Source organism: Aspergillus pseudonomiae (genome assembly GCF_009193645.1).
Source record: "Aspergillus pseudonomiae strain CBS 119388 unplaced genomic scaffold BDV37scaffold_162, whole genome shotgun sequence".
Lineage (NCBI taxonomy): Eukaryota > Fungi > Ascomycota > Eurotiomycetes > Eurotiales > Aspergillaceae > Aspergillus > Aspergillus pseudonomiae.
Window position 1 is genome coordinate 21,696 of NW_022476154.1, and position 23,031 is coordinate 44,726.

The 23,031-nt window shown below is 46.1% G+C and overlaps 8 protein-coding genes across 8 annotated transcripts; 2 read left to right on the forward strand and 6 right to left on the reverse strand.

Annotated features, from left to right (window-relative positions):
* The first annotated feature begins 133 nt into the window (after nucleotides 1-133).
* On the forward strand, nucleotides 134-1,435 carry BDV37DRAFT_265788 (P-loop containing nucleoside triphosphate hydrolase protein). Its single transcript, XM_032083836.1, has 2 exons — nucleotides 134-457; nucleotides 516-1,435. The coding sequence occupies exons 1-2, from the start codon at nucleotides 389-391 to the stop codon at nucleotides 1,281-1,283; spliced, it is 837 nt and encodes a 278-aa protein (XP_031934688.1). The 5' UTR covers nucleotides 134-388; the 3' UTR covers nucleotides 1,284-1,435.
* A 26-nt stretch (nucleotides 1,436-1,461) lies between these two features.
* On the reverse strand, nucleotides 1,462-4,595 carry pmt2 (protein O-mannosyl transferase). Its single transcript, XM_032083837.1, has 5 exons — nucleotides 4,036-4,595; nucleotides 3,831-3,961; nucleotides 3,214-3,766; nucleotides 2,401-3,160; nucleotides 1,462-2,335 (listed from the first exon to the last, which is right to left on the reverse strand). The coding sequence occupies exons 1-5, from the start codon at nucleotides 4,150-4,152 to the stop codon at nucleotides 1,692-1,694; spliced, it is 2,205 nt and encodes a 734-aa protein (XP_031934689.1). The 5' UTR covers nucleotides 4,153-4,595; the 3' UTR covers nucleotides 1,462-1,691.
* A 1,631-nt stretch (nucleotides 4,596-6,226) lies between these two features.
* BDV37DRAFT_265790 (putative MFS monosaccharide transporter) lies at nucleotides 6,227-8,826 on the reverse strand. The gene is made up of 4 exons (XM_032083838.1): nucleotides 8,316-8,826; nucleotides 8,042-8,235; nucleotides 7,269-7,981; nucleotides 6,227-7,214 (listed from the first exon to the last, which is right to left on the reverse strand). Exons 1-4 carry the CDS (start codon nucleotides 8,397-8,399, stop codon nucleotides 6,820-6,822), a joined length of 1,386 nt encoding a protein of 461 aa, XP_031934690.1. The 5' UTR covers nucleotides 8,400-8,826; the 3' UTR covers nucleotides 6,227-6,819.
* A 1,734-nt stretch (nucleotides 8,827-10,560) lies between these two features.
* Nucleotides 10,561-12,489, reverse strand: BDV37DRAFT_265807 (putative mitochondrial carrier protein). The gene is made up of 3 exons (XM_032083839.1): nucleotides 12,062-12,489; nucleotides 11,754-11,902; nucleotides 10,561-11,700 (listed from the first exon to the last, which is right to left on the reverse strand). Exons 2-3 carry the CDS (start codon nucleotides 11,777-11,779, stop codon nucleotides 10,842-10,844), a joined length of 885 nt encoding a protein of 294 aa, XP_031934691.1. The 5' UTR covers nucleotides 11,780-11,902; nucleotides 12,062-12,489; the 3' UTR covers nucleotides 10,561-10,841.
* A 334-nt stretch (nucleotides 12,490-12,823) lies between these two features.
* Nucleotides 12,824-16,243, forward strand: spt16 (chromatin-remodeling protein SPT16; the record flags this gene model as incomplete). The annotated part of the gene is made up of 7 exons (XM_032088480.1): nucleotides 12,824-13,003; nucleotides 13,073-13,157; nucleotides 13,220-13,341; nucleotides 13,410-13,565; nucleotides 13,620-15,051; nucleotides 15,104-15,702; nucleotides 15,752-16,243. The coding sequence occupies 7 exons, from the start codon at nucleotides 12,824-12,826 to the stop codon at nucleotides 16,241-16,243; spliced, it is 3,066 nt and encodes a 1,021-aa protein (XP_031934692.1).
* A 783-nt stretch (nucleotides 16,244-17,026) lies between these two features.
* Nucleotides 17,027-18,123, reverse strand: BDV37DRAFT_289488 (zinc metalloprotease; the record flags this gene model as incomplete). The annotated part of the gene is made up of 2 exons (XM_032088481.1): nucleotides 17,027-17,695; nucleotides 17,836-18,123. 2 exons carry the CDS (start codon nucleotides 18,121-18,123, stop codon nucleotides 17,027-17,029), a joined length of 957 nt encoding a protein of 318 aa, XP_031934693.1.
* Nucleotides 18,124-18,296: 173 nt separating this feature from the next.
* BDV37DRAFT_59318 (CDC50/LEM3 family protein) lies at nucleotides 18,297-20,330 on the reverse strand. The gene is made up of 7 exons (XM_032090929.1): nucleotides 20,232-20,330; nucleotides 19,992-20,152; nucleotides 19,886-19,922; nucleotides 19,727-19,823; nucleotides 18,948-19,668; nucleotides 18,735-18,897; nucleotides 18,297-18,673 (listed from the first exon to the last, which is right to left on the reverse strand). Exons 2-7 carry the CDS (start codon nucleotides 20,089-20,091, stop codon nucleotides 18,574-18,576), a joined length of 1,218 nt encoding a protein of 405 aa, XP_031934694.1. The 5' UTR covers nucleotides 20,092-20,152; nucleotides 20,232-20,330; the 3' UTR covers nucleotides 18,297-18,573.
* Nucleotides 20,331-20,922: 592 nt separating this feature from the next.
* BDV37DRAFT_59395 (SWIRM domain-containing protein) lies at nucleotides 20,923-22,742 on the reverse strand. The gene has a single exon (XM_032090930.1). The coding sequence runs from the start codon at nucleotides 22,344-22,346 to the stop codon at nucleotides 21,165-21,167; it is 1,182 nt and encodes a 393-aa protein (XP_031934695.1). The 5' UTR covers nucleotides 22,347-22,742; the 3' UTR covers nucleotides 20,923-21,164.
* Nucleotides 22,743-23,031: the final 289 nt, after the last annotated feature.

Here is a 23,031-nt window from a genome sequence, read left to right on the forward strand (position 1 = left end):
AAGTCGGATGTTATGCCTAAGAAGAGCAAGAGTCAGCAGTTAAATGACTTAGCGTGGAGTTCGGTAAAGGGGATTGTTGTGTCCGTCTAATCACGTGTACGACGAAGGCTGCCGCCCCATACCAGACCTATCAGGAGAGGAAAGCTCTGAAAAGCCCGCTTCCACTTGTGTGTGTTAAAGAGCGCCTCAGGCAATTCTCATATGACCCATATAGGGCTAGGACGATTTCCTTTAAAGTCTCTAGTGCCACTTCAACGGTGTACTTCTTTTAAACCCTGTCTCGGTAGTTTTAGCAACGGTTTTCGGAGCATGAGTCTCAGGCATCTGAGCTGGCGGATATTAGTTAATCAGGAAACAACTATCTTCAAAACTAGAGTCCGCTGTATCCATGTCACAGCCATGGGATTACATCGCTAAGCTTGTCTGTATTGGTGACTCTGGGACTGGAAAGTCTAGCGTAAGTGTCTGATCGCCCTTTGAATGCCGGAGCTCGATCATGCTGATCCTTGCTGTAGTTGACTATTCGGCTTTGCGAAGGACGCTTTTCATCTTCCCACGATGTGACCATTGGTGTGGAGTTTGGTTCGCGTATTGTTCCAGTTGGACCACCTGCTTCAAAGGCCCTAAATATAGAATCAGACACCAAGCCTCGCAACCGTTCCTTTTCGTCGCCAGTAGCTCTAGATGCCGCAGAGGAGCCCATCGTCTCCGGTTTACCTACTCCCCCACGAAAAATAGCTGAGTCTCAGAAAAAGATGAAGCTATCACTTTGGGATACAGCAGGTCAGGAAACGTACAAATCGATCACGCGGTCTTATTTTCGTGGTGCCTCTGGTGCTCTGCTTGTGTTCGATATAACGAGACCATCTACGTTTACTTCATGCACACAGTGGTTGCAGGATTTGCGACAAATTGCGGAAGAAGGAATTGTAGTCATCCTGGTCGGTAACAAAAGCGATTTGGCCGGTGATGATTCGGAACGGAATCAGAGGCATGTTACGAGGCGAGAGGCGGAAGAGTGGTGCCGCATGAACAACGTCGTACGCTACGTTGAGACCAGTGCAAAGTCTGGTGATGGCGTCGAGCGTGCGTTTCTTGAGGTCGCCGAGAGAATCTATCGAAATATCGAGGCGGGCAGGTACGATTTGAATGACCGCAGAAGCGGAGTGAAGGGCTTCGGCGCTACCGGCGGGGGTCACACTAGTGTCCCGACAACTGTCACTCTAGGCTTGAACGATGCGATGCGCAGGGGCGGAAATGCATGGGCCGGAAACTGTTGTTGAATATATCTCGGAGTGCGCCCACGACTGCGATAATCATGATTGTACAATGCTGCCTGATATCAGCGAGAAGTCCACTAGGTTACCCTTTTTAAGATATAATCCTCAATGCCTGAGCTAGGCATTAGGAGAGTTTAAAACATCCTAAAAACTACTGATAGAGATTAATAATCCTTCCGCATTTGACATGGTAAATTAAAAACTTCATTGATATCGCCGACATGGCCGATGATGTGCTACATAAACCATAGTAAAGGTACCTAGTAATTTAATAGCAATACAATGGAATCAAGGGGGACTGAAAGCAGCGGTAGGGCGATAATAAAGAAGGAAGGTAAAACAAAGTATAGGGAGACAAAAGAGGAAAGAAAAGTAGACAGCAGGAGGGAATGACAGAAGAGGCAAGGTGTTTTAATTGGCGATGCGCCAGCCGCTCAGCCAGTCCAAATGACCCCACTGTTGACTTGAACCTTCAATGCCAAACACAATCACGCGGAAGTGCACAAACATTCCAACTATGATAGCATAAAGTAAAGAATAGATCATCCAGCTGGATTTAGCATTCATTGTTTGCGTGAGCCAGTCAACACAGAAGCCAAAGGTAAGAATGGCGTAGTACAGTGCTGGGTAGTAATGATGAACATACGTCACTCTTCCCATGACAATAAAAGGCAGATAATGCAGAATCCATCCAATGACTGGGTACAAGCCAGAATAATGGATATGGTTAATATCTGCCTGGGAAAGCTCATTGTAGCCTCGCTGCCAGCGCACGAGATACCATAATACCAAGAGCCCAAAGACTCCAAGGCTAATTGTACTTCCCCAGTAAACGAATGGGTTGCCAAGGAGATAGTATTTGATCGTATTGTCGTCCCAGGAGCACATCCGGAGCCCAACATTAAGTATAGGCCACTGCCAAAATTTTGAGGCGAGATCATCTTGCTTATCTGGGTCGGGAACCAACGCATTATTGGATGTCATCATGGCAACATTCAAATGGATGAAGTCTTTCATGAAAGGCGACTTATAGGATCCCGGATCACCCGGTGGAACTGTATAATGGATGGTTAATATCCTTTCCTCTGTAAATGCATGGGGCTCAAAAATTGAAACTTACGCCGATCGTTAGCATGAGACTCGACATTCCAGTGTGTGTAAACATCGCTCGGTTTGTTCTCCTTCACGCATGTGGTTTCAATCTGTTTGAAGCCCCATTGGGGGAGATTAACGTTGCCTGCTCGTAAATAACAACCCAGGACAGGATGTCGCAAGCGAAAAGCAGTGGTAAGAGTCCTGATTTTACTTCTATCCTTCGATGCAACATCATCAACAACCTCAACCAACCAATGATCTTTATCATCACCGATAGTGATATTGCCATAGCATGAGACTTCGTAGTGTGACTTGGTAATGGGTGCAGAAATAACATGAGAGTGCAAATTTCGGCCTGTCTGTCCATGAATAAGACGAATGACATCACCATCACCTACAAACTTTAGAGGCGCACTCGGATCATACTCTGGCTCGCGGCGGCTTGGGTAGATGAACCAGTCGTTGTTGGCGTCCTTATGGTGATAGCAGGTAACCTGTTGCTGGGTGGACCCCTCAGGGTATGTCTGGATATGCGAATGGAGAAGCCCACCGCCGTAACCCATGTTCTTCAGTGTGACTCTAGAACCAAGAGCAATTTCCAGGGGGCTATCTTTCCCGACCTCAGTTCCTCTCAGATTAGCCTGGAAAAGTGAACTCATTTGGGCGTCGCCCGGTCCACTATTTTCCAGAACCAAGAAATGCAGGTAGAATGAAAATACATAAACCAAAACGGGTATAATGATCAGCCCCACCACACGAGCCATGAGATGCTTGGCAAGGACGACCTGGGAGTGGGCTTAGCAAAACATTCGAGCTACTGATTCCTTCCATAACTGACCTCTGACATCTTTAGATCGCCAAATTTGTTCCATAGATCCTCGATCGTATAGAGGCCTACAAGCGCTGTGCAAAAGAAGCCTACCCACTTCACACTGCACACACAGCCAATGCTTATCCCGGTCAGGAATAGCCAGGCAAACCACTCAATAGAGAAACTCGCATGTTGTAGTCGGTGAAACTTTGCCCAGCAGAAGGTGGTAGTGAACGTGAAACAGAGCAGCATGGAATCCAGTAATATAAACCTTGAGATGGTTGCGTATGAGTTATCAAGGAGCACCATCAAACTCACGAGCCAGATAGTAGCTCTGCGAAAGCCAAGTTCTCGTGCTGTATAATAAGCAAGTGGCACGCACGCGACGCCGAATGCAGCGTTAAAGACGCGCATAAAAGTATAATTGACTTCTTCCGGATATTTATCACCGGATTTGAACTCGAACGACCCATTGTAACCGGCAAGATAACCCGACAAGCCGACAAGCATTTTCCCCAGCGGCGGGTGTACGTCGAAGTAGAACTCACGTTTCAAGTAATGTGACCCAAACTTGCCAAAGCTAAACCTAGGGTAAGAAACTGGGCCAACACAATACGACTCATTAGGGTTTATGTTTCTCTTACTGCGCTTCATCCCAAGTCACGATATTCGAGCGACCAATCCGGTACATGCGAGTGAAGATAGCTACAGCCGTCAACAGAATGGGCATTATCAGGGGTTCCCAATTATCTAGGATGGAAACTGGTGAATTGGACTACAGGCCAATCCGACTAGCGTTAGTCCTTGAGCACTGTATTTTCAGGGCGCTAGAATTGAAGGGAAACATACTTTAGGCTTGCTCTCCTCCGTGCCATCGGGTTTCTTTCTAGGCCCCTCAGTATGCGGGACATTTCGGCGCCGTATATCAGAGGCTAAATTCACACCGGTACTTGATGCAGAGTCCATTTCCGCTATAGTGGAGGACCCCTCCCTGTGAGTTTCCGGTTTAGTAATGAGGGGAGGAAACGGCGTATATCCGGTGAGAAGGATCGAAGTATTGGCCACGACGTAGCAATAAAAAAGGGAAAAGAAAAGAAAAGAAAAGAAAAAGTGGTGTAACGAAAGGAAATACTGAACAAGAAAGGGTAATTGGGTTCAACAATAAGACAGTCTCATATCCGATACCATAACATGGAGTTAACTCCGTGAATGCGAGATAATGGGAGGTCGTGTCTACAGTTCTCGTGGACAAGTGAATCAATTTCGGCGAATTGAGCAAAGTGGAGGAAAATAAAGGATCGAATGTAGAGAATAGAAGAAGAAGCCACAAGAACAGTCAAATGATTAGGGGGGACAGGGAAGGCATTGGAAATGAAAGACGACAACACTTTTCAAATGCAGGAGCAGTGGTGTAGGTAGTGGAAGCAAATGGAGAGTTGGCCTGGACATAACACGGAAAAACCGGCGCGGTCGTCCTAAGCTGCGGCCCCGCTTAGGCCACATTTAATTCCGGCCATCGGTTCTGTACTAATAATATCGATCACAAATCTCTCCAGTGTAAAAGAGAGGTGTTGGAAGAACTCTGCAAGCTAAAACCAGATGATATGTAGCATTATAGCAGTACATTCTTTCAAATGGAAATCATCTGTCCTTAGGGCCATGTCACACTTACAGAGTCTATCTTGCAAGGCTCATCTCAGGCGAATATTTACAGTGATTGTCGTGCTGCCTGGAAGATATAAATACAAAGGGAGTAGACGATATTCCATACCACGTTACTAGTTATGTACTGTTCTAAGTGCGGTGTACTCTAGCAGTGTTGGTCCACGGTGTAGACACGCAAGACCCATGGAGGTCTAGAACATTACTAGTTCAGTGTGGTATTTTGCATAATGCCTATTAGAAGTTTCCCTGTGGCCAAACAACTGTCACTCTAAACATCTAAACAAACTGCTCAGGTAGTAACATAATTCTACCTACAATAAAAGTTATTCATAAATGAATAAGTACTTGAACACACTGTGAAGATACTACAGTAATAAGGTACTAGGAGGTACCAAGATCAATGCTATCAAAATCCATCTCTTATTGGCTTGATTGACGTTGCTCTACGCCACTAGATCACAAATGGGTTAGTTCAGAAACCTCAGTCAGCTCTGATCTTTAAATACTCTGTACTGTCAACTCAGTACGCGAGTCGGTACGCTTGAATCAACATAACTTAGCCTCCATCACGCCTCCTTCCCGCACCTCCTTATCTTTCTTCTGCATATTGTATGGTTCTGGAGTACCCAGCATGAAGTAGAGATAGACTACCTCCCATGCCTGGCGACAGGAAGAAATTCATATCATAAATCAACACTGCTGTACCCTGGAAAACATCTCTTATGGGTTGGGAGAGGATAGCAACTGGGGATTGAGTCATGAGGCGTAGAGTCGCCAGCTTGGTCAGGCTTGCTTTGTGCCGTTCGATCAACTTGTCATTTTTACCAGTCTTGAATAAATTCCTCCTGCAGTGGTTTGAAAGCCTCCACCGTCATCAATGCTGTGATGTTATCCCAGCAGATCCTCCAGGGAAAAAGTCCGCATTAGGACTAGCTCTACATTATGCAAAACCTTGGTCTATATGGACCAATCATAGCGCAGGCATCTCGAGAAAAGTCGCTTGTTGTGGGTCCATTTATGGACAGAACTACTTAGTACAAGTACCTATGGACTACTACCTACCGTAGATAGTAGTAGTAGCCGATAGAGGTTCTAACTAATGTTTAATAACATTATCTATACATAGCTGTAATATATATATTTAGTACTTTTTCTCACTGATATATAAGTTATATTTGAAATATATATCTATCATTACTTATTAAAGTTATAAACAGATCTACTATAAAGTGGCTGAGATATGCATATTGTAAAAATATGCTATTTTGTATGAACCTCCCGCTTGCATTAACTAAGCAGAGCGCCTGGGCTCGCTGAGGTAGCTCTGATAATCTTTTTGAGTCCTATGTGACCGCCGACGCCTATTTTACACACCTTTGCAAGATCGGCAAACGACTAAATTTTCTTTTATATACACATATTACCACACAGTAACAGCCTACTCCCACTAAAGTCACTCCGCCATAATCCGAACGTTCACCCCCAAAGAGACTGATGGAGTTAATTGAAGAACACAGCTCTCAGTAATCCCTATTATCTTGAGCGCTATCTTCAAGGTTGTGAACATCTAGGACAAAATGTTGCGATCTCTTTCATCCCAGTGCACAGTGATTAGCTCATGTCCATTGAGATTTCAAGTCCGAATTAATATCTCGGCATGGGTAATACCTGATAACTCTATACTATCCCACAAAAGGCCGTGTCAAGACAGATGCACCGTTATTCTACGCAGCAATGTGGTAAGACAACGGTAGGCGTACGTGTACTAGGAGACAGAGTGTGATATGCGGTCAAGGATATGGACACGAAGCAAAGGCCAAGAAACGGGCACGTGCGACATGTAAAAAACTCCATCCCAGACCCTTCGTAAGAAGTAAAGGAAAAAGAATTGAAAAAAAAAAGGAAATGTGATATCAATGGAAGATGTATAGGGACCTCATTGCGAGCTGATGATGCCCTACCGTCCCATTACTCGTTCTCGTCATCTTGCCCAAGGCGTCTATACTGAGTGCCTTGGAGCCGTTGTCCAGATGACCCCTTGTGGCGAGAGACCATGTTCGAGATCCAACCGCCAAGGCCCTCAAGGCGGCCACCGCCATCTTGAGAACCACGCTGACCGACTTTAGCATTCTCGCCAGCATTGATGATCGGAGGATCAATATCTAGACCAGGAATGGCATTTTCAGGGCCAAACTGGCCATATTGCCGCCGTATGTCAAGTGAAGGCACAGGCGAACTAACACCCATTAGAGAGCCACGTTCTCCTTGAGAGGCGGGTGTTGGCATGGCGGTAGTTGCGTCCCCAAACAGAGTATCCATATCCTCAAGACGAACGCCACTAGTCTCCGGATATAGGAAGTAAACTAACCAAAGCACACGTCAGGATATATTAACTTGCTGAAGAGAATGATACTAACCGAGGACGAAGCTACACGCACAGAAAAAGGCGTGCACTAGGTAGAGGCGCCATTTTATTACGGCCTGAAGGATAGGTGTGAGCTCTCCAACAAGCCAATTGAAAGCCCAGTTCGTAGCTGTGCTAAGACTGGCGCCTTTTGCACGAATGCTTAATGGCAAGATCTCAGGCGGGTATAGCCATGGGATAGGTCCCCAGGATGCGCCAAAAGCAGCATTGTAGATCATAACGAGGATCACAGTGAGCGTGGGAGTTGCTGCAACATCAATAAAAATAAAGTATGATATCAAAGAGAGAGAGACAATCATAGCGACAGCTCCCGAAAGTAGGATTGGTCGCCTACCCCAGCGGTCAACAAGGTACCATGGAGGAACCGTGGATGCGAGGTATGAAATTGCATTGATGCCAGTCATTAAAATAGCATCGCGGCCCGCCCACCCTGCTGATTCGAAAACGAGCGGGGCATAATAGGAGATGACGTTAATACCATTCAGTTGGGCTAAAGCCTGAGCGGACATGGCTATCAAGACCCGTTTCTTGTATCGCTTGAACATGTCAGTGTAAGACCTTTCACCTTCTTGCCGTTGAAGAAGAACATCCATCTTGATTTCTCTGTATTCCTGTCTTGCTTTGTCATTGTGCAAGTCTCCCTGTCCGTAGAGATTAGCAATGACTACCATGCCTTCCTCATCATAGTCATTATCCAACAGCCATCTGATAGGGCGAAATATTAGCACACGTTCTGGTTGTAAGCATAAGCATACTTTAGCAGACCTTGGTGATTCACATATAATGAGGCTTCCTAGTCCAAGAAGAGCCCCCATTATACACTGGCATAGTAACGGTAGACGCCACGAATAGTTGTTGTCGATGAAGCTACAGAAGTAATCAACCCATACACTGGCTGCATATCCTGAAATATTTCCGGTGAATTCAATACACGCCAGCTTCCCTCGGTTGTGGGGGGGCTTAAGGCTAGCTGTTAGCAGTGGTGAAGATAAACGGGGGGAGACTAAATTTCGGTCAAGGTTGGGGGTATATAATTTACCGATATCTCAGACTGATAAACAGGCACGATCGTTGACAACGCGCCAACTCCTAAACCAGCGACGATACGACCAACCATCATCATGGCGAGTCCATTTGCAAATGTCTGCAGTGCTCCGCCTATGAAAAAGACTATTGAGCCGTAAAGAATCGTTCGGCGACGCCCTATCAAGTCGCCAATACGTCCAACAAGTAACGAGGATATAAAGGCTCCAACCTCAAGAATTGCAACAACCGTACCAATTGCAGCGCGTGACGGTTGGTTGAAATAGTCCTTAAAATACCAACCACTGCCTTGTTATTAATTTGAGAACACCCTGGGACCTTCTTTTAGGACAGGAGACGAACGTTATAATACCAGACATGACACCTTGGTCATAGCCAAAAAGAAAGACGCCTAAAGATACAAAGACACTAGTAAAGTACCTTTGTGAAGTTAGCGAGAACAATATAGACACCAAAGACAAGTGTATGAATATAAGATTCGCTTACAGCAGTGGCTTCCCAACCAAGCCATGCATTTGTGCCGTCTGCCGATTGCCTGGAGACATTATGACAGCGAGGAGACGTTCAACCCGCGAAATATGCCGGGGCGGCGGACGAGGTATCTCTATTGACGTCTTCTCGGGTTCGGCTTGCTCAGTGACAAGATTGCCTTCGTTAGGGTAATGTACTCGTTTCAGCTGTTTCACTCGCGCCCTTGACCCCAATCGACTAGAGATCTCACGGTCCAGAGATTCTCCGAGACGGGTCCGGAGAGGATCTTCTTCATTAGCGAGCTGTTCAGCTAGGTCGCCAGTGTCTGTCCAGAGAGAATACTCAGACTCGACAGACTGTACAGATAAAGAAGAACGCCGGCTACCCTTCTCGCTAGCAGATTCGTGTGCTCTCACAGACTGCACAGGAGATGACTGAGACCGGTATTGTAGAGACCGCAAGGGTATACTCGAGGAAGTATACGGCGAAGATGTCGAAGTAATGTTGACGGTCGTGATGGGCTGCAATTATCAGCCCTTCTTGCGGTGAAAGGTGAGTAGGTAATATGTTTGAGTTGGGGTGGATCGACAATTGATGCGAGTAGAGACACCCCGTATTCCTCCACAGAGAAATGGACTAAGGAAATTTCATCAAGGGGCATACGAACTAACAGACCAACCCCGATGAGACCCGTTCGAAGGGATGAATCAGAAGAACGACACTGTAATAGGGTGACGGAAAACAAGCTGAGGCAAAGGCCCGGTAACCAATAGACGAGTCAACGAGAGTAGAAAGCGGTAGTGATGATTCTGTCCACGAGACGGGCAGTTGACCAACGATGCAAAATGACGAAAATCGATGCTGTTCAGCCGAAAAGAGACGGTCAGGTGGAAGTAAGGAAAGGTAATCAAATAAGGCTAACAGGTTGGGCAAAGAGCATATTTACGTTAGCAGGTGATGACTTGCAATCAAGAATACGTACAGCTGATCACTGGATGGAAGTTTATGTGTTTTAAAGGACATGCCCAGGTGTGGGGTTCCATACAAGTAACAGTGCTCTGAAATACCTAGGGGCAACAATGAATAGCTGGAACAGTGAACGTAATGGCGTTAATTATTCTTTGCCGCTGGAGATGTATCTGGGGGAACCTCCACAACGGTACAACCAGCGGAAGGGTGGATCCAGGAAATATGGGTCACTTGGTCTAGTGTCCTAGCGCCTTAAATTGTCCATCCATTCGACCCAGGTGCCTAGACTATCCTGGGGCTTCCAAATCCTAGATACTAGATAGGTCTCCTCTTGAGGTAATGAACCAGGTATGACCTTTTCGGGTAGGCTTATACGAAGTTCGAGAAGGTACCTTTGCAGTGGAGGGGTACTAATTACCTACCTGGTATAGGTACTGTAATTAATGGCATTTGCATACTCCGTACATAAATTATCGGACCGGGTAACTTTCCAATTGACTGCCTATAGTGCTAGTACTAGTAGTAAGTCTGGGCAGCCACCCTGTGCACCAATGGAACCCATCCATGGTGCTAATTCTGTCTTTGAATTACCGGGGTTACTGAGTGGTGGCAGTCATGGTTGGCCGCTTCCATATGACATTTATTCCTCTTAGGTAACCGCCAGAGGTGGGCCGGGGCTTGGAGTCACCTCCGTGGAATAATCGCTTGATAGCGAATGGAGTCTTTATGGGGAAGTAGTCTAGAAGCTGGAACCTCCAATAATGTATAAAACACTCATGCTGGTCTATATGTAGATTAACTTCTCCTCCAGGGTGCCGGCTTAGGGAATACTATGTTTTGTTCGCAGGAGAAATATATACGCACAGAGAGAACCAGCTATCGTAAAAATCCCTTTTCTTGCTGGGGTTGACGAGCACATTAGCTTTCATATTAGGCAGTCAATTGACATCACGACGCAGTCTTTATACCAGTACTGTGGCTGCGTCATCTGCCACAGGGCTAATACGATCACTATTCAGTTACTAACCCCTCATCTGATCCGTCTTCTCATCCCAAGACATATCCGTGGAATAAGGAGGCCCTATGGTAGGAGAAGATCATATCCATCTCCCTGAATATACACGGCATCCGCCAAACTGGCATATTTACGACGCACCAATTCAAATATCACCAATCCAGCGCTAGTGCTCGGCACTTGACGAATGGCATTTCTTACAAATCCGCGAAACAACCAATGGCGCCATCCACCAGCTCGCGTGGCCCTCTTCCTGCATCGTTTGTATGTCTCCTGATAGGCAAGATAATAAAGACGTAGCATCTGTCGCCTGGAAGGATGGAGGCTTGCCTGATGATCCAAATATTCTAGTCGAGCAATATGAAGGTTCTGTATGATGCTTAGCGGGTGCTGTATTGCTTGTTGGGCTATGGATGCCGCAACGCCCGCGGCCATCAAAAAGCACGGTTCTAGAGTATAGTGAGGTTTGATGAGTGGAACATCGCGGTCACCGGACTTAGTAGACAACAGCTCGTTCACATAATGAATGCGCAAAGGTCCATAGTATCCGGTGATAAATGAATAGTATGCCTGCGATTTGATGTACTCGAAAAACGAGAAAAAGACGCCATAGCCGAAAGCGTCGCGCAAGAATGACAGGCTCCAACCCGCAAAGATACCACGAATGCCGATCTGTTTGAGTTTATGTCGGCCGTAATGCCACATGCTCCGATACTGGCCTTCAAGTATGTCATTCGCCCGAAGACGAACCTGGAGAGCATCCAAAGGCGCAGCCACTATCGATTGAATAGCTCCAGCCGCAAATCCAGCTGTAAATGTATATAACGGACTAGCAGGTGGATAGATACGCTTCACCCCACGGGAGGCTGGCTCATACAAGGCTCCAAGAACCTGGAGATATGATGTATATAACACAGCACCAACCCTATTAGCAAAGTTAGATGTATATAATGGGTGTATGTTTCCCTATAAACCCACCCAGCATTTGCCAAAAGGGGAGGCATGATCTGATTTGGAATAAAGCGCCAACCATATGTGCGAACAGCATGAACGAGTAGCCCTGGGGTAGTAGTATGGAGAGACCATCGGCTTTCAGATGAGTGTGGATTGACAGCCCTAGCAAATGCCTATTATGAAGTACATAAATAGACGGCCAGCATTAGTGATGAGTATATATGACGGTTGGAGACTGTATCAAGTACCATGTAACTGAGGGCAAAATCATCAAGTCAATATGAATTCTTGGATAAAGACAAAAAGAAAGCAATAACGCCAGGGCTTCATACTCAACTCGAGTGCGAAAGAATGCTTTTATTGGCGCTCGGAAGTAGAATGCAACCAACTGCGCGCTGAGAGCACGAACCCCAGCAGCAGATGCCCCGGTAGCTGCATTATTGCGTGGTTTCTTGTTGGAGGAGCTTTCAGTATCTGAACTGAACGCATAAGAGCCACGGTCTATTGTATCGCAAGGGGTAAAGCATTTTTGGGATTCCATTTTGCAGTATTAATATTGACATGCTCCATCAGGAAGGTGGCCGCATCAATACACTAAAAGCAATGAAAGCAAATGCAATAATAAGTCCTGAAACAATGAGCTAAGAATTGTGCTGATAGCATGAGCAAATAAGATGGATAAAGACTTTTTAGAGATTCACTTGGCAATATAGTGCAGTTGTAGTGGCTGTGGACAATACCTCAGCGCCCTTGAGGTCCCATATGTGATAAACAACTCAGTACTGCAATATCGTCACTGCATGTGAATCAAACAGTACAAACACTTGAAGGCTTTGCCCAAAACGCGCTTTGCCGCTCTCGACCCGCGTTCCTTCCTAGCTTCTCTTGATAAGCGTCTACCTATGTCGCTTGCTTCCACAACCACATACCAACCTAAAGTAGCCGTGCCGATACTGGCTACTTGGGAGCTTACCTGATACATGCCCAGTAATATATTACTTTATTTGTGCTTTATACTCTCGTCTCCCTACCCAGACTTTTGTTGAAGATCAGGAGGTATTAGATCTTCGACTTGAACCTGAATCATATACACCATGGCTGAAGAGATCGTGATCGATAAAAGCGCTTTTTTCAACCGTCTCTCAAGCTTCTTTGCAGCATGGAAGGCAGACAAACGACCTGGCCATGCTGTCTTTGGCGGCGTAGGATCAATCGTTATTCTCATGGGGAAAACAGATGAAGCGAATAGCTTTCAAAAAAACAACGCGATGCATGTATGGCTCATTCCCCCTTTCACGTACGACCCACTCTACAGGCTCCAAATTGTTAACCATCAATCCTAGTTCTGGCTTCTTGGCTATGAATTTCCGGCTACGCTTATGGTTTTCACAACAGATATGATGTACGTTGTGACTACAGCGAAAAAGGGTGAGAACTGCTTAATGCGGGTTTTATAAATCTGTCGACTGACACCGGCCTATGAAATGTAGCCAAACACCTTGAACCCTTGAAAGGTGGCAAGATCCCAGTGGAGATACTTATCACCTCCAAGGATCCAAACGAAAAAACCAGATCGTTCGAAAAATGCTTAGAAGTTATAAAAAATGCCGGCGTGAGTGTTACCCTACACTCTAAACACTCGAATATATGTAATACGTGCTAATAAAGTACCTGCAATAGAAAAGGGTTGGCGTACTTCCAAGAGATACAGCTGCTGGCCCGTTCGCGGAAGATTGGAAGCGTTCGTTTGGAAACATATCGCAAGATGTGGAAGAAGTCGACATTTCACCCGCTCTTTCTGCAGCCGCCTTCTCTGTGAAAGATACAGATGAGTTGGTAGGCTCTTTTCCTGGCACTGCACTGAGCGATCTGAGATCTAATACTCTGAAGGTGGCTATACGAAACGCCTCAAGGGCTTGTAGCGGTTTAATGTCCGAATATTTCGTTGATGAGATGTCCCGCCTACTCGACGAAGAAAAACAAATGACACACAAGGCACTCTCGATGCGGATCGACGCCAAAATTGATGATGCGAAATTCTTTAAGAAACTTGCTAAGCTCCCAACGGAATTTGATCCTCAACAGATTGATTGGGCCTATGGCCCTGTCATTCAAAGTGGCGGAAAGTATGACCTTCGACTTACAGCTACGTCTGATAATAGTCACCTTCAGGCAGGGATTATTGTTGCTGGGTTTGGAATCCGCTACAAAACTTACAGTTCCATAATTGCACGCACCTATTTGGTAGATCCGAGCAAGTCTCAGGAAGCTAATTATGCCTTTCTCCTGAACCTTCACGATGCAGTGATGAAGGACGTTCGCGACGGAACGATGGCCAAAGACCTATTTAACAAAGCAATTGGGCTGGTACGAGCCAAGAAACCTGAGCTTGAAAGTCACTTCGTTAAAAGCGTTGGGGCCGGTATTGGAATTGAGCTCCGAGATTCTAACATGGTTTTGAATGGCAAGAACAACAAAATTTTGAAGAGTGGCATGACTCTTTCTATAACGGTGGGGCTAACAGATGTCGAAGAGCTGGAGTCCAAAGACAAAAACAATTCTGTCTACTCGATGATTATTACAGATACTGTACGTGTTGGAGAAAATGGTCCGCACATATTCACTAAGGATGCAGGTATTGATATGGATTCTGTTTCATTCTACTTTGGGGATGAAGAGGAACCCCAGAAACCTGCCAAAGAGAAAAAGGAGGTCAAGTCCAGCGCAACAGCTAGCAGAAATGTTACTCGCACCAAGCTTCGCGCCGAGCGACCGACTCAGGTCAATGAAGGTGCAGAGGCACGACGTCGCGAACACCAGAAGGAGTTGGCGACAAAAAAGACAAAGGAAGGCCTCGATCGATTCGCTGGTACTACTGGTGACGATAATGGAGTCACCCAGAAAAAATTCAAACGATTTGAATCATACAAGAGGGATAACCAGTTGCCTATTAAGGTTAAGGATCTCACCATTTATGTGGATCACAAAGCATCGACGGTAATTGTTCCAATCATGGGTCGACCAGTACCTTTCCATGTCAACACAATCAAAAATGCTAGCAAAAGTGATGAAGGAGAATATGCTTATCTCCGAATCAATTTTCTTTCCCCCGGGCAGGGTGTTGGTCGGAAGGATGACCAACCATTTGAAGACATATCGGCACACTTTCTGCGCAATTTAACCCTCAGGTCCAAAGATAACGAACGACTAGCACAGGTTGCTCAGGATATCACAGAGCTCAGGAAAAATGCCCTGAGACGTGAACAGGAAAAGAAAGAGATGGAAGACGTAGTGGAGCAAGATAAACTTGTCGAAATCAGAAGTATTTGATAACAATCCTTTAATCACGTTAACATGAACTAACAGTACTCCAGATCGCCGTCCTGTGAGATTGCCCGATGTTTATCTTCGGCCTCCATTAGATGGTAAACGAGTCCCCGGAGAGGTCGAAATCCACCAAAATGGTCTTCGTTATATGTCACCTTTCCGAAACGAGCATGTCGACGTGCTTTTCAGCAATGTGAAACACCTATTTTTTCAGCCTTGTGCCCACGAGTTGATTGTCCTAATTCACGTTCACCTGAAAACACCCATCATGATTGGCAAGCGCAAGACGAGGGACGTGCAGTTCTATCGTGAGGCCACTGAGATGCAGTTTGATGAGACTGGCAATCGTAGGCGCAAACATCGGTACGGTGACGAGGAAGAGTTCGAGGCAGAACAAGAAGAGAGACGGCGGAGGGCAGCCTTGGATCGAGAATTTAAGGCCTTTGCTGAAAAAATAGCAGATGCGGGTAAAGACGAAGGAGTGGACGTTGACATCCCATTTAGAGAAATTGGTTTCACTGGTGTACCGAACCGCTCCAATGTCTTAATTCAGCCAACCACGGATGCTCTGGTTCAGTTAACAGAGCCCCCTTTTCTTGTAATCACCCTGAATGAGATTGAAATTGCTCATCTAGAGCGGGTTCAGGTATGTACTGGTTGGACAGGTGCGCTTCATATTGCTAACATGGCTGTAGTTTGGGCTTAAGAACTTTGACTTGGTGTTTGTGTTTAAAGACTTCCACAGACCACCTGTTCATGTTAACACAATTCCTGTTGAGTCCCTTGAAGGAGTGAAGGATTGGCTCGATTCTGTCGACATTGCATTCACGGAAGGGCCACTAAACCTTAACTGGACTACAATCATGAAGACGGTCGTAAGTGACCCATACGGCTTCTTTGCCGATGGAGGTTGGTCTTTCCTTGCAGCAGAGTCTGATTCCGAGGGTGGGGCGTCCGATGAGGAGGAATCTGCATTCGAGCTGTCGGAGTCAGAACTTGCTGCGGCAGACGAAAGCTCGGAAGATGATAGCGAATTTGATGACGACGCCAGTGCTGAGGCAAGTGAAGACTTCAGCGCGGATGAGGACAGTGGTGAGGATTGGGACGAATTGGAAAGGAAGGCCAAGAAGAAGGATAGGGAAAGTGGTTTGGATGATGAGGAACGCGGTAAGAAGCGAAAACGTTAATGTTGGTAATTGTATCATAGGGTATATCTTATGGGACCTGTTTCTCTTTTCTTTTATTTCCCCTATCTTTTCTTTCTGAGAATTTCGCTACGTTTATGGTGATGATTACCAGGTTTCAGACATTACCATGGGATAAGTATTTTCCCTGTCATGTAGCAATAGCAGGGTGTTTATGCAAGTCAATCACAGTGTCGTGAACGCCTAGCGCATTCGCTGTGCTTCGTATATAACCTGTATAGTAGCAATTGCCATGGTATCTTCCTGCGCCTGGTTGTGGACGAGATCCAGGGGATCGGCGTTTTTAGCTTCCCGACACATTGCCCTAGATTTTTCGTGGTCTCGTACAAAGACACCTTGGCGGTAGAGACATTGTACAGCAGCCACTTTGAATCCTGCATCAATCCAGCTCCCAGCTTATAGACTCTACTATAAAGGTAGAAAATTCAGGAGTTTGAGTTCAACCTGTTATAACATAATCTGCCGAATAAAAGCCAGTTGATCGCTCTAGATGGATACTCTACTGCGTCAAAAGAATTGAGAAGAGTGATGTATTGCAGGAGTGTGCTTCTTATGACTTCCATTTATCACTCTGCACCTAGCGTAGTATACAATATATATGTATACTATTCCTACACTTGGGCTGTGCAACCATGCGGCACAATTCATATGAAAACAATATCAAGCAGCACATAGGAGAGTCAGAATAACGATGCGAACTGGCAATTTCAATCCCAGTACTGAGAGGCGGTACAAGTCATGAGGAAATACAATGTATTCTCTGTTTCACTTCCCATCTCTCATCGCAAACCACATGCTTCGCATCCTACTGACCTGATCCGGAGTAAAGGAATCGTAGCACTCATCAGAGGAATAGTCCATAAAATTGTGGATAGCATCAAGCCCTGGGAGCTCTGGACATGAATCTTTCTGGGCAGGACACCCTTCTGTGGGCTTGGATTGCTGCGGCGTGTCTGCGATGAAATCGCCCTCGTTATCGGGCGAGCATGACTCTCCTTCGAAGATGTGCAGCAGACCATTCCAATGACCTATTTCATGAATCGCGGTACCGCCTCTGTTGTAATGTACGAGAGAACCACCCGGCATGGTTTCCGCAAGTACATTACAGCCATCTTTAATATAAGTAGATCGGGGGCTGCTAGCGTTTATGCTCGGGTCAGGTAATGTGCAAAAGCCAAGCATGCTGGTAGATTGTGGTTGCGAGGCACCCATTTCGCGGCGGACGATGTCAGAAGCCCTGGCACCCGCGCTTGCAGACCCCTGGAGATCAGTGTGAAAGTAAACATTAAGTGTCCTATAACTCCCTCTGCGAAGGGCCGTCTTCATTGCCATTTCGTCCTCATTGCGAGCCCACGTATCGTTTACCGAGCGGGTCACGCCTTGTAAGCGGTAAGATATTGTAGCATTTTGGTATGCGTTCTGGAGGTAAGAAAGCTTCACATGGGAAAGTCAGACGATTGCTGTTACTATACTTATCGAAAACAGCAGATTGTTTGTCATAATCACAGAAGAAAGAAACGGCAAAAAAGAGGGGTGGAAAAGGAACACTGAGCAAAAAAGCTGCCACCACTGACCTGATCAGCAACCATCTCATCTGAGATCGATTCGGTTTCCGCTTCACCAGTAACGATGTGAAACCACGTATCTATCTCAATCGGGGCGACTGCCGCCCGACTTTCGGAATCAACAGGGTTGTGATTCTGGAAACCTAGTGCGCTCAATCTCCTGTACTCTGCCTTGAGGGATTCAGTGGGCGGGCTGGTCGCACAGAAGCCACGACTCTGCGAAACAAAAGCGAAGCATTGAATTTGTAGATTGGCTATCACAAGGATCAAAATATGTAAAGTGGGAAAGTGCGACATGTTGCTTTTTCAACATTGGTGGCTTCATAGAACTTCGCCAGAGCCAGCTTACCAGGTGAATATAACCGGGGATGCTGTGGAAAGAGAAGCATAATTGAGTCCAAGAATGCCAAAACGTAACGGGAATGTTAACAAGGGGTGTAAACAACCTATCTGGGAAACTCAAAATAACAATCTGGCGACAACCGTCGTTAGATCAGTCTTCGTAAACAGGTGGCCTCTTGCTCTGATGACACACCCACTCCAGGTGACACTAGTGTCGCAACAAAAGCAGTCATACCAACAGTTAAGTAAGGGGAGGGCCGCTTAAATTTAACAGACACCACAAGGAACTCCAGCCACAGACGCCTCGAACTATGACGCATGGTTTCTCAGGAACCATAGATGATTGCATGGAACTCAATCATGTACAATAACGCACGGTGGGGTCGGTTGGAAAACACGTATTATTTAATGGGTGGTCGGCCCAAACCTATTATCTCTCCCGGTTGCTATGGCGCTACCTTCCTGCTCGTTATTCCAGGTCAAGTAAGTGTGATCTCCAAGCTTCCTATATGCATTGTCAGTCCCATCAAGATCTATGAGAGTCAGGTTGGGTGAAGCATCTTTACCTGGGCCGCACTAGATGAGCAATAGTAAAAAGCGCCCCAAGAAGGACGCATAGACCGCCAACAACAACATATGCAATACCCATGAAAGGGTTCTGCCCACCAATTACAGTCCGGGAAGATATGAGTATTGACTTTGTTCCCCCATACTCTGTAACTGGAAAGTCTGCATAACAGTTAACGCAGAACAGACATTGTGTGAAGCATGAATCTTACGATCTGCGATGTCCAATTGGTAAGTGCCTGGTGACATTGCGGTGGTATCATTCCTCCGGGACAGTTTGCTGAAGTTAGGCAATGCAGCTGTTCTCATCCAAACCATGAATTCCTCATTATCGTGGAGATCGGGAATCTCTGTGGTGTAATTATGCGGATAGCGGGCCTGCCAATTCGGAGGGGGGACAACCTGTCCTGGTTTGTACTGCGTGGTTTTAATAAGTTCCTTATCGCTATCCCATGCGATGCCCTTATTAGTCATGACGTATACTACAGGATCATCGTCATTTCCATCGTTCAAAAGCTCGGGGCTTTTTATTGTATCGTTGAACATGGAGTTAGCGATAAGTCCACATGGATAGTATGCTTTGCCGCTGTCATCAAGCTTGAGTGGGTCACATGAACCGCCATCAATAGTTTTATTGTCGACTGCCTTTCCTTTAAGCTGGTCTATATCTAGCGATTTCACGTATCGCCGATGGTTTTGGTAGAAGTTTGTCAGGCGATAATACATAAACACAGGAGGTTCGATGTTCTCTGGGATCTTGAAACTCAAGCGACAAATGGTCTCGTTCGTCTTTTCATCTCTGTATTTCATCCAAGTCGGATTAGGCTGCTGATTGGACGATTTGAAAGACGATTTGACTTTGTCTGGGATTGGGACAGGGGTCCGTTGTGCTTTATCAGCACACTCAGAGTAATCTATCACAATTTCTTGTACCTTCACAGATATACGGTTGTCATTAGCAGCAAGCGCATCACGAGAATTTCGATCTTACCTCTGAGCTTGCCCACAAGAGAAGGCCGCCAATGGGTGCAAAAATAACACCAACGACAAAAAACAAAGGTAACACACTCCTTGGTGTTAAGATAGGCCTGCGACGCGTCAGCAAGACGAGACACGAATACTATGCAACTCGTTGGAACGAGAAACTCACTGCCAGGCTTTCAGGCGCTGTTGCCGAAAAGCAGTATCTAGATGTGGCATAAGCATTGGTTAAAATACTGATGTTGTAATACTCGCAGGACTGTGTAGATCCATACTTGCAGGTCGTCTGTTTTTGGCCTTTTTATCGGTCTCTACATCACCCCGAGTTTCCTGTTCACCCAAGGAGTCTGTACGAGCAGCCTCGGTATGAGACATTATCGTTTAGGGACTTCCTCGCCGGTTCAAGCGCGCAACACAAAGGAAGACTGAAGCCTGACTATGTGGAATCAGATGCTAGAATGAAGACAGTAAAGGTAAAGGAACAGATGCACGAAACGAGTTGGGTCGGACTTTACCACATGTGGCGCGGAGCGGAAGTAACGGGGATTGCATACGTACTCTGTAGAGTAAGCAGTTGGTCAGGCGTCGCTTCCGCTTGCCGCTTTAAGTTCACTATGGACACAGCCGCCTTTAGATTGTGGTGATAAATCACCATTTTGGGGATGTGTCACGTGTGTAAGAGATTAAGAAAACCATTATTCCTAGAAAACTCTATCTAGAGGCCAAAAGCCAGGGTAACCACACATGAGAGGCAGTGAACATTTAACTAGCTAGAATGGATTGCTTGCTATACGTTCAGAAAGTCCCATCTGTCTTTTCTTACCCTCTACCCTCCTTTCCCCCACCAACATTCGCTCATAGAATGAAGAGGGGAAATCTAAACATAATGATTTCCGAGCAAGATCCTACCGAAGAAGTGGGAGGCATGCATGAAAGTCAGCCATCTACGTCAATAATGCAGTGATATGCCAAGGCCCTGATATCTTCGTTCAATGGTCAATCGTCGAAAATCCACTAACATCAAATCCGAACCTGCCATTCTAGGTAAAAATGATCGTACCCAACGAGAAACAAGCCATCCGCGGTAAATACAGTATGATAAACATATGGTGACACGTCTGGGATGTGTTTCACTGCCAAATACTGTGCCTTGGGAAGAAAGAAACTATTAAAGAGCATCAAGGACAGCTATGCATAAGAGCAATGCAAACATACTCCAATTACAACACCAAAGGCAAAGGACATGAGATCCCGCAAAAAGATGGGTCAAAATTGCAGGAGTCACTTCGTTGTACACAGACCAGCCATGCCCAGTGACATAAAACAGGGGGGTTTTAATAATATGCAAGAACCTGACAACTCGCTAATAAACCAACAAAAGAACAAAAATTCACATGATGGGATGCAAAAACTTTGCATGGCAAGCTTGGGTAATATATCTTGTAACGTCAGTTAAGAAATTGTTCGAAATGCTCCGGTCTGAACCAGCCAACTCGATCATATGCCGTCCAAAGCTTGCTTGCTTTGTTAACATCAATCTTGCAGGCCTGTTGAGCGTCTGTCTTCCGAAATTCTTTTCCGACGTTCAAAGCCCTCACACGAGCCTCAAATATGCGACGCTTGCTGCATAGATACGTTGCACAGGAAAGCCTTAACGTGGCTGCAAGATTGAGCTCGGCGGCGCTCAGCAAGTGTCGATCTGAATCGTTGCTGAGATCCAGTATTTGTCCTTTCCAGTCTGCTTTTAATGCCTTTGCATTGTTTCCGAGAGTCTCTAAAGGAGGGGAATAATCCATAATGGACTTATAGTCTGTGTCATCCCGGTTCGTGCCTATAGCTCGGGGTTGCTTGTTACTGGATTGTGAGGTTAAGTCAAACGTGTCCAAAACTTTTTGCTTTGGTGTGAATCTTGGTGTACGCTTAGCCCTGGGAGTCCGCTGCGCACGAGTCTGAGCAGGAACTGTCCTCTTGGCCGGCGCTGGAGCAATTCTCTTTAATTTCGCCTCCAACGAGTGTGGACGGCAACGATTCATCATGACCAGTTGGCGCTCGAGCGTTTCTCGCTCCTCTTTAGCCCATGCTCCTGGGTTGCGATTATATTGAGCTGAAACGATTGGCACACACGAAAGAGCTAGAAGGTACTCATCGCGTGTCGGTTTATTTAGTTTATTTTCAAACCTTGCCATGTGGGAATTAATATGCTGCTCAACCAATGCTTCCGTCGCGGTAGGAAGCATGGGACCAAACAACGGCTCATCAGTAGCAACTTCTGTAAGAGAATCGTGGCGAGGGAAAAGGACAGGATCCCTTGAAGAGCCAACTACTGAATCTCTCTCGAGCTGCTCTGATGTATTTGACTTCCTTTTTTTGTTGCCTGTGTAGGGAGTTACAGGTGGCGACGGTAAGTCCATCTCCGATTGTGTTCGCTTCCGGTCGACGGAGATAGGAGGAAGTTTCATGTCATGGCTGAGTGAGGGATCCTGTGACACTTGATGGGGTGAAAATGCAGGGTTAAAACTATCGAAAGGTTTGGACTCGGGGGGCGACATGAGGCTGGAAACGGATGGTAAACGATTCATGTTCGTCTTATTGTTTCGGCCCAAAGGTGAGGCAACAGAAAATGAGGTCATCCCAATGGATTGATTGTCAGTCGCAGACACAGACAACAACAAAAAATGAGGATTGTGTGAGTGAGTATAAGGGGGAAAGTCACTGCTGGTTTTCTGCTAAAGATATAGTGCCTAGAGGGCGATATGTGACGAACACTGATGATATGTTTATGGAAGTCAATGGAATAAGGATTGGGCAATGTTGGCAAGGCACACGTGAAAGTGATTTGTCAGGGCCGCCTCTTTGTCTTATGGGTGGCAATGGGCAGATGACATAGAAAACCGCTTCGGCGATAAGGCTCACTATGACCGAGCGTGCAATGTTTGATACGAATATTGGGCGATGTCTCTTACAGATTTAAGGTCACAATTGGAAAGAATGGTGGGGGGATGCCGTGATGTATTTAAGAAACTCAAGGACAGATCAACAGGGCGAGTCTATCCCTATTCGGAAGAAAGGAAATACACTAAGGCCCCTGAGAAGGGTGGGCGCGAAACTGAGAAGAGATCGAACTGCTACTGCGTATGAGTCAATGCGCCAATGACTGGGGCTGATGCTTTAAGCGCAGTACCCATGATGCTCATAAGACATGCGGGGTTGGCGCGTGGCAGTAGAAACATCTACCTAATCACAAGGTCACGGTTCCTTCTGTGAACCATCACCAATTGCAGAGTCGCCGGAAAGCATTGGAAGGTATGATATTCA

What these genes read in the sequence shown, in the direction of transcription:
- pmt2 (XM_032083837.1), bottom strand. Translation starts at nt 4,152, where the DNA reads ATGGACTCTGCATCAAGTACCGGTGTGAATTTAGCCTCTGATATACGG. An exon ending in CGGAGGAGAGCAAGCCTAAA is followed by an intron (nt 3,962 to 4,035) that starts GTATGTTTCCCT and finishes ATTGGCCTGTAG; the next exon opens with TCCAATTCACCAGTTTCCAT. An exon ending in GTGACTTGGGATGAAGCGCA is followed by an intron (nt 3,767 to 3,830) that starts GTAAGAGAAACA and finishes CCCTAGGTTTAG; the next exon opens with CTTTGGCAAGTTTGGGTCAC.
- BDV37DRAFT_59318 (XM_032090929.1), bottom strand. Translation starts at nt 20,091, where the DNA reads ATGTCTCATACCGAGGCTGCTCGTACAGACTCCTTGGGTGAACAGGAA. An exon ending in CAGCGCCTGAAAGCCTGGCA is followed by an intron (nt 19,824 to 19,885) that starts GTGAGTTTCTCG and finishes GACGCGTCGCAG; the next exon opens with GCCTATCTTAACACCAAGGA. An exon ending in GCTCATCTAGTGCGGCCCAG is followed by an intron (nt 18,674 to 18,734) that starts GTAAAGATGCTT and finishes CAATGCATATAG; the next exon opens with GAAGCTTGGAGATCACACTT.
- BDV37DRAFT_59395 (XM_032090930.1), bottom strand. Translation starts at nt 22,346, where the DNA reads ATGACCTCATTTTCTGTTGCCTCACCTTTGGGCCGAAACAATAAGACG.
- BDV37DRAFT_265788 (XM_032083836.1), top strand. Translation starts at nt 389, where the DNA reads ATGTCACAGCCATGGGATTACATCGCTAAGCTTGTCTGTATTGGTGAC. An exon ending in CTGGGACTGGAAAGTCTAGC is followed by an intron (nt 458 to 515) that starts GTAAGTGTCTGA and finishes TCCTTGCTGTAG; the next exon opens with TTGACTATTCGGCTTTGCGA.
- BDV37DRAFT_265807 (XM_032083839.1), bottom strand. Translation starts at nt 11,779, where the DNA reads ATGCCTCCCCTTTTGGCAAATGCTGG. An exon ending in CCCCTTTTGGCAAATGCTGG is followed by an intron (nt 11,701 to 11,753) that starts GTGGGTTTATAG and finishes CTTTGCTAATAG; the next exon opens with GGTTGGTGCTGTGTTATATA.
- BDV37DRAFT_265790 (XM_032083838.1), bottom strand. Translation starts at nt 8,399, where the DNA reads ATGATGATGGTTGGTCGTATCGTCGCTGGTTTAGGAGTTGGCGCGTTG. An exon ending in ATTATATGTGAATCACCAAG is followed by an intron (nt 7,982 to 8,041) that starts GTCTGCTAAAGT and finishes TCGCCCTATCAG; the next exon opens with ATGGCTGTTGGATAATGACT. An exon ending in TGCGTGTAGCTTCGTCCTCG is followed by an intron (nt 7,215 to 7,268) that starts GTTAGTATCATT and finishes TGCTTTGGTTAG; the next exon opens with TTTACTTCCTATATCCGGAG.